The sequence below is a fragment of the Hesperophylax consimilis genome, chromosome 2 (assembly GCF_061612785.1).
Source record: "Hesperophylax consimilis isolate HC1 chromosome 2, BYU_Hcon_1.0, whole genome shotgun sequence".
Taxonomy (NCBI): Eukaryota; Metazoa; Arthropoda; class Insecta; order Trichoptera; family Limnephilidae; genus Hesperophylax; species Hesperophylax consimilis.
Genome location: NC_142837.1, coordinates 40,022,274 through 40,036,390, shown reverse-complemented (window position 1 = coordinate 40,036,390; position 14,117 = coordinate 40,022,274). Strand labels below are relative to the sequence as shown.

The 14,117-nt window shown below is 33.5% G+C and overlaps 1 protein-coding gene across 2 annotated transcripts in view; it reads right to left on the bottom strand.

Moving 5' to 3' along the window:
- Positions 1-12,101, bottom strand: part of LOC149426018 (alpha-galactosidase MYORG) — a 117,475-nt gene extending 105,374 nt beyond the window's left edge. The window contains exon 1 of one of the 2 annotated variants that reach the window (XM_089642853.1): positions 11,507-12,101. In XM_089642853.1, the coding sequence (XP_089498979.1) occupies positions 11,507-12,010 (504 nt within the window). In that variant the 5' untranslated portion in view covers positions 12,011-12,101. Of the gene's footprint in view, positions 1-3,359; positions 3,610-11,506 lie in introns of those variants that run through there. The other variant, XM_089642854.1, reaches the window with a different exon arrangement.
- Between the last annotated feature and the right edge of the window lie 2,016 nt (positions 12,102-14,117).

The following is a 14,117-nucleotide window of genomic DNA, read 5'->3' as shown; positions in this document are numbered from 1 at the left end:
TCCCGCAACCCCTACCTTAACCCGTCTCACATCGCTTCCCAACCGGGTAGCCACATAGTCACCTTGTCGTTACATAGTACAGACAGGAGCACCCTTGTGAGGTATCACATAAAAAAATAAATTTAATAAAACCGTTGACCTCACATATATGGTTATTTATCAGTTGTGTGAAATTTAAAACACCTTTATTAGTAAAGGGGTTTCTTATAAGTTGTTTTAAAAGATATTTAACAACTAAATGGCGGTCTCTCAGAAATTAAATTAGTATTTCGTAAATGATTACACCCCGTACAACTTGGGAATCAATTATTGAATCATAGGTATCGCCAAGTGGTTCACTACGTTTGATGACTTAGCAGGGGTGGTCGGGTTTCCTTAAAAATGAGGTAATGTAAAAAGAAACTATTTTTATTTTTCATGCTTGAGATTTGAAACTGACTAGTTACATTTAGGTACAAATTTGTCATTCTTAAAGTAGGTGGATTGAACATCAGATTGTACCCTTGAAATTTGTATATCGCCACATTGTAAATTACATTTTTTTATTAATTTTTTTTTCTATTAATTTTTATTTAAGTTTATTAACAAAATCATGTGCGCTACCCGACTCACTAGACAATATCTGTTCTGAGCCGGGTAGCAGTACCATTACATATATTAAATAAATAATAAATACATTGGTGGCGATCATATTAAAATTGCTGCAAAAAAGAAGTTAATTTGGTATCTGTTTATTTTATTATTCGATCTAAAATTGATATAGGCTTAAGAAAGAGATACATACTTAAAATAGCATGATTTAAAGTGTAATTTCGGAAATCTATGAGCATTATTTCTTTCTACTGCGCTCTAAACGAAACCAATAGTCTCAAGAACCGTATAGCTGAATTTCTAGAAGCAATAACTAGTCGAGTACTTTTCTGGGCGGCCACAAACAAACGTCAAAATAACGTAGACGATTCACCTATTTATATTTCGGGCAGCGATATCATCCCAAAAACAGCAAAAAAACATCAAACTTCTCGGTGTCAATTTAGATTCGGACATTTCGTTTAAAAGTCAAATAAATAGGAGTGTAAGCACCGGTTTTTTCACCTAAGACAGCTCAAGACTGTCCAAAGAAAACTTTCTACATACGTATCTACATCTGTCTCACATCTCGATTACTGCACAGGCATTAATGGCAGCATTCCAAAGTATAAAACTGACAAACTTCAATCAGTGTTCAATGCAGCAGCACCGCTCATTACCGGGGTCCCTAAATATTCGCAGATTTCAGAACACCTTCGTAACCTTCACTGGCTCAAGTGCCCTGAGAGAATCCAGTACAAATTGTGATGGATGGTGTTGAAATCCATCAATGAAATGGCCCCACCCCATATATCTGAACTATGCGTTCCGGAAAACACTGGTCTGAGGCAGTCAACTCTTTGATCAGCAACATCATCAGCTGTAGGCAGACTGATGGATCCTAAGTGCAAGCCAAATACTAAGTTTGGTAATCGCGATTTTGGAGCACCTGGGCCGAAGGTTTGGAATAAACTCCCCCCGCGGAATTATGATGCATAACAAGTCAAACAGAATTTAGGTCTAAACTAAAATCTTGCCTCTTTAAGCTGTCACCCCCTTAAATTAAATATACCTGCTTGAGAGTAGCATTCTTGTATTGCTCATAATACATCCTAATCACACATATCTTATTGGATTTATATTGTTCGAAATTTGTCTTATACCGTGGGACGATTCACGTTTAGGAAGACGAATTCTGATCCAAACCTTAGGTTGGCCGCATACATACGTTTTACGTATTCGATTTCCGAATTCGTTTTCCGTATTCGGACATCCGAATACACGGAATCAGTAGAAAATACATTAACTGCCGCACACATTCGTTTTAGTTCCGAACGGAACAAATTCCTTACGCACGTTCCGAATGCGAACCGGCGCGTTCGGAGAAACCGAATGGAAAAAACCTAATGACGTCATGTGGAACGCAGCTATTGCATACATTTTGTTTGTGCCGACGCAAACGTTCGGAAATTTCCGTTCAGTAATTCAGTGTTGCCAACGGATCTTGACCTAATATCGCCGTTTCTCATACATAAAGTAGCCGAATTTGCTGTTAGGTGGGACATGTTTAAAATTGATGTTTTTAGGTGAAAATAAAAATTTCGTGGGGGGGGTGGCTAGAGAATTTCGGGACATGTTTAAAATTGATGTTTTTGAAGTAGCTTAATTGGCGACCAGTCGCCTTTTAGATTTTTTCGGCGCCGATTCTCGCTCTGAGTAGCCTAAATGGCGATATATCGCCCTTGTTGGCAACACTGGTACTGACGTTTATACATTCCGTATGAAGAAAAACGAACGTTTGCGCTAGTCTCACGGAATTCCGAATACGGAAAACGAATTCGGAAATCGAATACGGAAAACGTATGTATGAGGGCAGCCTTATATTGTGGTACCGCTCACCATAGAATTTGCTTTTCCTTTCCTAAACAAGCTCATTAAGGCTATGCACTACGTCGTTTAATATTTTAAATTGAGCCGCTAGCAATAACAACCCTTACGTAGATGGCGATAAGGTTTAAATTCCCGCTTAAAACCATCCGCCTGTTTTGATTTATGCAAGAAAAAAACATGGCCAAAAAGTGCCTTTTATTTTATTTTGTGGATGTTCAGGCGTAAATATTTTTTTTTTCGATCATTTTATAAATAACTTAATTTGCCACATTATACAATAAAATCATAACCGAAAACGGGTTCATAAGTAGGAGATTTTGAACTTTAAAGCAGTTTTCATAGGCCTTATAAATTATTTTTTTCTGGACTTATAAAAAGACTTATCTAAAAAATACTCGATCATTTCAAAGGCCAATATGTATTCTACTTGCAGTATTTAAGTAAAGCATCTGAAACATTTCTAGTTGACCAAATTTTCAAACCAAAAAACATGATTTTGCATTACTACGTATGGCATCGCCTTAAGGAACATAAATACATATGATTAAAATAAATACGGGAAAGTCCAATTATGTCCTTTGCCTGCCAACCGTATCTAGATTTCTCTAGGTTTGGTACTGTATATTGTCCGCCTGTATAAAATATAAACAATTGAAATTAATAACATATCTACATTTGTAGAAATGTATTATATATTTGTAAAGGGCCCTTGAGGAAATTTTGCATGAAAAAGGCGCTATACAAATCATCCAAATATTATTATTTGTGCAAATAATAATCTGTGTGATTTACATGCAGTTTAAAACAAAAACGTAGGTACAATTTTAACTACTTATTTGCACAAAGTTTTCAATGATTAGTAGGCAAAGCAAAATCAGTTTCTAGTAATATGGGTTCACCTGTCGATCTAAAAAATTATTTAGACTTCCACTTCCATCAGAGGCAGCACTGTCTTCCGAATCTGTCTCAATCCACAGCGGAGAGGTGTACTTGATGTAATGAGCGTACATCTTCATCACTTCATAGCTTAATCGTCAGGAGCAGGCCGTCATCACTTGTGCAGCCTCATTAGCATTACAAGTCAAGCGTCATCACTTAGGCTCATAAGAATAATCTAACATCTCCACTTTATGGTGAAGTGACAATCATCGCCGGAAATACGGAGAATTTTCATCACTTTAGGGACACGGTTTTATTCACTTGAAAATTTCGTAGTAGTTTTGGAAATTTCGGTGTAAAAGAAATGCATCCAGAATAAAAACATTTCGACAAAGCTGTCCACGCAAGATTTTTTTAAATAATCGAATACATAAAAAAAAACTCAAATAACGATATATTTCGGTCGGTTTTGAATGAGCTTAAATCAGATTGGTTACTAATTTTACGTTACAATTTTTAGGTACTAATAATTGTTATTTAGTTAAACATCTAACTAACAAACCACCACGCCGTTTCCTCACAGGAGTAGGCAGAGTGGACGGACTGCTAAACACTCCTTGCTTGATTCACATTAATAAATCATCAAATGTACAGTCTGTTATTTCGACTCTTGACATGGCCTGACACAATTATTTGATTCACTTGATAGTGCAATGTCTTCCTCTGAATTCTTCTACCATTCTATTTAAACAAATTTCTTTGTTCATTCGATCTACATGCCCAAACCATCTAATGGTCTCTTTCTAAATCTTAGTAAAGACGCTTATATCTGATCAGCCATGCATTATACTCTTCAGAAATCTCATTTCCTCTGCCAATATACACTATGCCTCACTGCTAAGAATATTCATAAGGTATTAGCACCCCATTATAGACTGCTAGCCTTTCTTCTTTTGACCACTGGACAATTCAATAGAGTTTCATGCCTTGTTTCGATATAGCCTTCCCATCTCTAGCAAACATACTTCCCAAATACACAAACTCATTCACCTGCTCCAAGGATTCATCATTCCTAACTATATTACATATATACACACTTTTTTCGTACTCTCTCTTTCATTCAATTCTTTCAATCAACATGAAGATCAAAGGTCCATGATATACTCTGTTCACATTCCCTGAAAAATGGACGTATTTTAAATTGTAATATTGCACTAAATTAATCTTTCAGATTCACGGGGGTTTATTTTAAAGCTCACATTTAAAAGAAAGCACGCACACAATTTAATTTTACATCGGAACACTTTTACAATGGATCGTAATAGGTAACTTTACCAATTTTTTATTTTTGAGAATACCTGAAAATATGAGCATTGCAAATTTATTACGAATCTCTTCATATTATTGTATTGTAGTAAATTCCTAATATATCGGAACACGTGTTCATGCACCCGTATGACAGTACATATTGACGAAATGCGAAACATTAAGATTTTTATGAATTTTACTAAAATTAATTCATTCGTTAAAGACCTGCAATCCCGTTTCTAACCAGATTACCAATAATTTGAAGAGATTTTAATAATAAGCACTTCATGTATTTATAACCAACATTACCAGTGTTCAGATTAAAATTGTGCTAACCTAATTTAATAACAGATTTTAAAATCACAAAATTTAATTTTATTCACTTGACGCCACAATAAACTTCAATCATTTTTTGTGTACATTTAACACTGGCTTTTATTTACGTAAAACATTGTTTTGCCGGACGTTCGCGTTAATTTTACTTGTTGTAAATGTAGCACTTTCTTCCAGCTTTGTCAACCGGTTGACAGCGATTTGAGGAAGAATTGCCGACTGAGTTGTCTGTTTTATTCCGCGACCGCAAATAAGGACTTGAATGTCCTAAACAAGTAGGTAAGTGGATGAAGTTAATTGCCTATTTGCAAAATTTAGTCATACTCACCACAGAGTTGATACTTTTTTTGCAGGGTAATACATATGTTTTTTTTGTGTAGGCAAAAGTGCATGTTATAGTGTTGAAACCATCGAAATATTGATTTCCAATATTATAACTGATAACTGCAAAATATAAAACGGTAAAAATGTTTAAAATATATCGTTTACGACATTTCTAAAGTATAAATACCTATACCTACTTACTGAATAGTCGGAATAAAAAAATCCTATTGTTTTATTGATACATGGGAATTATTTTTTTATAAAATACTAGCTGTACCCCGACACGCGTTTTTGTGGCTCAGTCTTTATATGCAGAAAGCGGAACAATAGTGCGTTTTGCTTTTACGTCGAAAAGATGGCGCTGTTTTTTGTTGTTTGTTTTTTTTTAATGATGTTTGTACCTGTCGCAGGTGACATTTATATAATATAGATAATGTTGTTTCAAAATTTCAAAGCAATCGGTAGGACTTTCAGAGATAAGCATTTAAAAAACTTTGAACAAACGAACGTATACATTTGTATGTATATACTAGCTCTACCCCACCACGCGTTTCTGTGGCTCAGTCTTTCTGTGCAGATAGAGAAACAATAGCGCGTGTCGCGTTTACGTCCAACAGATGGCGCTGTTTTGTTAAAAAGTCTGTTTTTACCTGTCACAAGAGACGTCTATGTAATATAAATAAAACACACGCGTATTCGAATACAACGTTGGGTTAAAATTAAAAATTTTGAACAAACAAACATTTCAAATTTTTATTTATATTAGATGATTTGACGATGTGTGCTTCTCATGGGTGCTTTACCCGTGTTGAGGGCACCATTTTAAATTTATTAGTGACAAATTATTTATGTAAATTAAAATGTACTGTAATGAAATTATGTTAAATAAACAATTTAAATTAAATAATAAAAAATACAATTAAGTAACATAGTAAAATAAAATAATTAAGGCAATTATAAAAACTAAGCAATATGCATTTAATTGATGGTCGGTTGTGTATAATGTGTACTAGGTATATATTTTTATTCTTATGAGATACATTTATGTTGTAGTGCCCCTGATGTGATATCTCACAAAAGCGGCGCTATAAAAATTGTCCAATAAATAAGTAGTATGCCTTTTTGTTCTTTATCCTTATCTTAATTTTGATTGTAAAATGTTTTTTGTTTTCCTAATTTTTTTGTTTCGAGTATTATAAAAATATATAAGAATGATTAGTGTATAAGGATTATAAACTGTCAATTTTTAACTGTCCGGAGCCAGTGGGAAGGGCGTATATAAGGGCGGGGGGATTAACCCCCCCCCCCTCCCTTAGGCCTAAGTATCGGGGAAGAAAAAAGTTATTAGTTCTCCTAGATTACGTTCCTGGCAAATACAACCACATTATTAGCTCCATCTCTTTTATAAATGTAAATAATAAGTTGTGGTAAACAGAGGTTACAAAAAACTTTAATAAATTCCCCCCCCCCCCAAGACTTGAACCCCCCCCCCCACCCCTCTCACCCCTTATGAGAATGATACTGAAAATAGGATAACGTGGGGCAAGCATTTTGGGCTTACAAATTAATTTTCAGCGACAATTACTGATTTTCGCCAGAAAACGTAGGAAAATTACATTTGTTTCTTTGAATTACAATTTACAAAAAACAAACAAAATCACGCGTATATTAAAAACGTTGTTTGTATGTACACGTTTTCAATTCTTACTTTTTAGTGTGTATATTTTACTTGTGTAAAACATTTTCCGAAATTTTGTAATGTACTTTTATCCGTTCCTTACTTATAAGAACCGACCTAAGTCATGTCACTAAGTAAATACCTAATTAATAAGTATTACATCATTCCCAATACTCGTTAGAATTAACAAATCTTGTTTTAATTCCCGGAATCCCTGCAATTTGCAATTAAATCTGGTTAATTTAATTTAATTAGCAAGCTGCCACTTGATGGTTAGCGGTTAACCACAACTAACGACCATGAAGATTGACATTTGACCCATTACGTTCAATCAAGGAATAGCTAAGGATTAAACGTCTCTATTGTCTTATCACAGTTTCATATATCGACAAACATCGCTTAGTATGGATATAGGGGTTAAGCACTTTGGCATAAGACATACAATTGCTTGAAAATTTTATTTCCTTACGGTGTTTTGTTGAATTTAATAGAATCATTATTGCAACTTGCAACGAGTCTGCAATCTACGTGTCAGTCGTAAATCGAAATTTAAATATATTTTTCGTAGGAGTTAAATGTGTAATCAGATTTGAAATTAAATTTATAGACAATTGTGTACTAAAACTATTTAGGAAAAAAAGAGAAAAGAACTTAAAACGAATAATGTGGTGGGTGTAACATTTTGTGATTTCAACAATTTTGGCTAATTAATTTGTCAAATCCAACCTCCAATGGGACAAACATGATGAGAACTATTATTAATTTATAGACAAATTTATAAAAAATATTTAAAAAATAAAATGTTCGATTTGTTTGTGTAAATTATTCAGATATATTTTGTTTGTTTGCCTTCCCTTGTTTCTCTTTTCACCTAAAAAGCTCGAACAGTATATCTATATTAGGTACTCACTACACATTGTACTATTATTAGTTATATATTATTTGGTAGGTGGGTACGTACTTGGATCACTAAAAGTTATGAAAATTCTACTGAATTAATATTATTATCGTAATAGTACATTCTAGCGCCACCTGTTGGAAGATTCTCAAACTTCTTGCAACTATTATCAAGTAACAGGTGAGAAAATATCTTGATTCACGACAGGTGTACATGAGTAATTATTCAAAATTTATTATGGGCCGTAGATAAAAAATAAACGAAAAAATTATAATAATATTTTGTAGGATTAGTAGTATTTATAGGTTCAATTAGAAGTTCTACCGAGCCGAACCCTCTGATGTGAAAATATCTGGAATCGATGAATTATTTTCCCATTTGATCTCTGGTGAATGGACGTTTTGTTTTTGTATTATTTTTTTATTTATTATGCTTACTTGCATAATGTGGGTTAACTAGTTGATCATTTGTAGGAAAAGTGTGTGGAAAGGTTAAGTTTTTCTTGTGGGGAAGATTTAACACCGACATAAAGTCGGAAAAAATAACAAAATACACAATTTCAGGGTAATTACTATAAAATATATATTTGGGTGTATGTACGTGATTGCCATCAACATTTGATAGATTGCATTGTAATTGACAACGAGTTTTTATGCCGAGTTTGAGCTCGATCGATTAATTTCCGCTTCCAAGATTTGCATTCATTCATTACCGAAAACAAAAGTCAAATATTATGGATTTTTTTAACAATATGAAATTTTATTTTTTTTATTTCTTCGAGAAGAAGTAAAAATAACAAAATTTTAACTTTTGATTGCAATTGTTGTGTAGAAAAAAAGGTTTTTATGTTATATAATTTTGGTTTAAAGCAATATTTATAGCTTATTTTCACGAAAATATTGATTTCGAAAATAACCCATGTTCTGCCCCTGTATCCTGTTAAAATCAATCAACAATCAAAGGAACTCTGAAAAAAATATTTTTAACTGTCAAGATTTTTTTTAAATCGGAAACAAAGTAGACTATGATACATGATTTAAAGAAAGACAATTATTTTTATTTTCTTTTCAAAAACATGCCTTTTGTACACGGTGTTCGTAAACTCGTGATATAAGCGAATAACTAATCTAAATCTACATCACAAATATAATACAAAAAAGAAACATTTTTATAGCTTCATACTTTTTTTCGGCATTTGAAAGCTTTAAAAACTTTTGGATTCGTGTCTACTTTGATTTATTTACCATTACTTTGGATCTAATCCTAAATTGCTGGGAGTGCCCAAAACACATCGAGCGCGCCTAAATACTGAGGTAACTGTAATCTGCAAAAACCCCATAAATATTATCAGGGATGACGGGGCTAAGCGTAATAGTCTTGTTATCAGGTATTATACCAAACCATTAGGTTACATCCAAACTAAACGCAGAAAACCACTTTAAAATAATGAAAGTTTGCAACACGTTATCATTTATACCTTAAAAACACGCACTTCAACACATCTATCCTGATGATGGACTCTATAAAGCTGTCCGAAACTTGGCTAAAGAAGGAAGAAGCGCAACACTGCAAAATAACCCAAAAAATACTAATGATAGCTCAAGTAATGTACATGCATTTGTCAAATCAGGGCTACTCCCATCAGAATAAATAAAACTAATACATACGAGTATTTCCAGTGAATTTATTGGAAAACTCCAGAATATAGAGGTATCGTAAATCGTAAGTATACAAAATAATACACGACGATGTGATAAAAAATAAACTTCAGTTAAATAAAGATCAGCGGAGACAGTCGTGTTGATTATTGCATTAGTAATATTTTTTACGTTGTCAAATTACTATGATTAATAACCTCGATACAGGCTTAGTCCTAATGAGGTTGATTTTTATAAGAAAAAACATGATTTATGCATAATGAGATGCAATAAATAATTAAATGTGCTATACAAATAAATTGTAGCGGCTGCGATAATTTTCACATCCATATAAATTTTACGGCCTCCGTGATCGAGGGGTAAGGCTCTCTAATAAAAATCTGAAGGTCGCGGGTTCAACTTCCGGCGTGCGCAAGTAAATTTTATTTTAAGAATTTTTTGTTTTTATCACAATTTATTAATTTAAAAATAATATATAGTATTCTTGCGACATGTTCCAGAGTGAAAGATACTCTCAGTATTGCCCTGGAGTAAGACCACAATTGAATTGAAACGTTGCTTGAATTGGCTTTAGTCGTGTCTGGTGACCAGATCCGAATAGCCAGTTACTTCCCGACCTTCATCTTCCTCGTCTCATTCCCCTCCCCACTACCTTCAGTCTTACAACATACCCGATTTGGGTTTTCCATAGTCTCACTGGCTCCAGACGGTTGGGAGCAGTTGGAAATCCTGTGCGGAATTCTCATTTATTTAAAATTATCATACTTTAAATGCACATTATTGATGCTTCAACTTCTTCAGCATCTTCTATCTAAAAAAGCTTTCTAATACTTTTCGGAGATCTAAGTAAAATTGAAACAAGCAAAAAAATGTGTTTTTTGTGAGAATCTCAATATTATATTTCCACCACTGTGCAAAACGAGTTCATCGTAATAAACAAACTAATGTTAAACATGGACCAGACGATATCAAAGTGTTTGACACGAATAATAATACACACATCATAATGCCATAATACATTACCATCTAATTTGTTATGTTTCAATTCTGTATTATGAATAACAGTGATAGACAATGAACTAATGAATCATAACATGACCTTTTACATAAATTATTATAAATCATTTCTTCTGATTAACTGTATTCGTGATTGTCTCAAAACTTGTTCACGGTTATATCTCGGCGATGCCACCATTGATGGTTTGAAAGAGAAAATATTTAATAAAACAAGACTCGTATGAAATAGAGCAAAAATCTCTCGACAAATGCTTTAGTTGCATTTAAAGATACACTGATTTTTTCACAGAATAAAACGTGTTTTTGATAATTTTCAGAGCTTACTTTGCGATTTTTTTCTATCGAGGGAATTCCGTATAGTTAACTTTTCGGCATAAAAATGTATGTTTAGATAAAATATGTATACAGATATTATCATCTTAAAAAATAAAATATATTTTTATTAAATTTAAAACCTTAAAGAGTTTTGCCTACCGATATTAATTGTAATGCAATTAGAATTTTCCTCACATGCCTAAAAAAACTATTAAAAAAATATTTAAAAAACAAAAATTTTCTTTCTTGGCCATGTAACACGAAAAGAGCAATTGAATTGTTTTCCCCGCAAAAACTGTTTTGGAAAATAAAATAGTTTTTATGCTAGAACTCAACTTAAACGGTATTAAATTCACAAAGAAAACTCGTGTTTATTTATCACTGTGGCGGGAATTTCGTGTCTGTAGTAAAAATACACTCTTAATATTTCTCTCCGAAACCACCGACTCTCTGTGGCCAGACGAGTCATTCGGGAATCGGGAAATATACATCGGTATTTCAGTCAGCTGAAAAATTCGACTGCGCTAACAGTTCGTAAAACGCCGTGGCTATCGTCATCAGTGAATACATAATATATTATGCGTGGTGAAATTAAATAATACTAAATACCATTACATAAGATAGAAGATTACTCACGTTTGCCGGATGATCTCTGTGTTGCTGTCGTAGTCTTTCTATATCCAAATTGTTAATCCCAGCTGGAAGAGACACGGAGTTTCTTCTAAGGCCAAGACTTCTCTTTCGTTCTTCAACTTCAGCTTCTGCTGGATGGACAAGACATGAATCCAATTCTTCGTCTTCGAGTAGGCCGTCATTCGCTGCGAATTGTATTCCTCCATTTCTGTGTGGCTTATTATCTGATATAACAACACAGGGGACCTCTTCGTGATCTCCGGTATCTGCATATCCTTCGTTTGCTTTGAATTGAATTCCTTCATTTCTTCGCGGTTTAGTGTCTGATACAACAACAGAGGGAACTTCTTCATCGTCTTCGGCATCAGCAAAAGGAAGATGATTCGAAGAAGGCGACTGCACTATAATCTGAGGAGTTGTCAGTGGTGTCGGTGGTACAAAGAATTGATCTATGTTTTCCAGCGGCCCGATCTTTAAATGAAGTTCTGATTTCTTCTTTCGAATCATTTTGGAATTAATCACTTGTCAAACTAGAATGATTTTCACTTTAAACACTATTTGTATCACATTTTATTTTACCCACTTGTTAAACACGTATTATCACGGCTCAGATTACACTCAACTGGCATTCTTATCGCGGAACTGACATTATTAATATTATCTGATTTTTACTGCAGCTGAAAGCGAGATACATTGATTTAAAATAGAACGCAAACGCAAAACTTCAAGTTCTACGGAAATATATATCGATAGTGCACGTTGAAAGCCGAATTAAAACTTTGGAGTGTAAAGTTCAAAGACTCATAATCCTTATATTTAGATTATAGTTGCAAGTATTATTTATTTACCTATTTATTAGAAAATTATTGATTATGTTAATGATATTGTGAACTGCGTTAACTATGTTGTGACTTCTTCAATATTTAAATAAATCAACTTCGTATGGTCTATCAAAAGGTCGGGATTGCAGACTGAAAATAATATTGCTTGTCTACAAGTTTTTCAAGTGAAAACTAATGATTCAAAATTGTATTTGTGTAAATACTGTCAGATGATTGTAACTTGTCTTGAAGCAGTGCCATGTTTCTAAATTAAGAAACTGTTGTTTGGCGGGTTTAAAAATATTCCCAAGTCATCGCACGCGGGAATGTTCATGTGAAAAAAAATACGTGTCTATGTCAAAGATTCTCCTTGTTCTACCAATTTGTTTATTTTACCAATTAAATGAGTTTCAGCTTGTTACGACTGCCTAGGAAACATTTTCCATATTTATAAATAATTTCTTGTGCCAATAATGTTTTCCTCGTGTTCCTAATATAGCGCTGAAAAAATCATCTTTAACCACTCGAGTGCTCGCGTCAATAACTGGAATATTAGTTGAGTACCTCCGAATTTTAATACTGGGACATACATAACATCGAGTGATTATAGTGCTACATAGCCAATAACTTCACCTATATTTTACCATTTATTCTATATATTTAGGACTTAAATAAAAATATGTTAAAAAATCGTAAATGCGCGAATTCTGAAATGACTCAAAAATGGCATATTATGTCGTGCATTCACTCAAGACGTTTTGCAAACTCGGCACAGTATGCCGAAAATCACTGGAGTGTATAAAGGACGCAATTTTCAGAAAAACAACATTTGGAATTATAATATTATGCAAAATGTGCAAAATATGCAGGGGGCCGTGTAGGGACAGTCGGGGGTTTTAGAATCATTTAATAGTAGCTTTATTTAAACAAAAGTAGAGTACCTACTGACAAAAGAACCGATGCGATGGAAGGATCCATCGGGTCCTTAAAACGCTTTTGAAAAGTTGTGGATGCTCTCGACTAGTCCTACAAAAATATGGATTTTCGAGTGTCGATCGTTTAGTTTTTTTTATTGTTTTATTTTACAGACTTATTCACATGAGAGAAAAATATTTGACGCCAAGTTACTAATATGTGGGATGTCGTTCACACTTATGTTAAGTGTTATATTTTGCATTCCGCTTAACTTTTCATTACAATTTTTTCAGCAAACCAAGAGTTAGAATGTCAAGATTATCCAAATTCTTATTTGTTTCCTTAAAATTTAACAATTTTAACCGTTCAGCAAAGATTTATTTGAAATAATTTATGGTTGATGCTGATTTAATGGCTGACTTCACCTGGTCTGCAAAAACTCCTTGCGATAATAGCTGGGCTGCTACTCCCGTGTGTATGGTGTTGTAAGAGTACATACAAAATCAATATGGCGGAAATATTATCGCATTAAAAGACTTATAAAGCGAATCCATGTGAAAACTTACTGATAACATATTGTCAATTCAATAAAAATCTGGTCAAATTATTAGCTGTCCTGTTGAAAACGGTACTGCAGGCTTTTAACACAGGGACAGATTTCCTAACAAACAGTAAATCTGTAAAACACGACGTGTTATTATAATTGTTTCGCATTTCGTCATTATCATTCGACCTTATTTGGCAATATTTTGGCTAGTTTGCAAACGCCCGCGAGCTCACACTGGCCAAAATGTGGTCAATTTGATAAGATATTTTAAAACATTTGTTGGAATTATTTAATAAGCTCTACCGCGTTGAAATCATCAATTAATCATAAA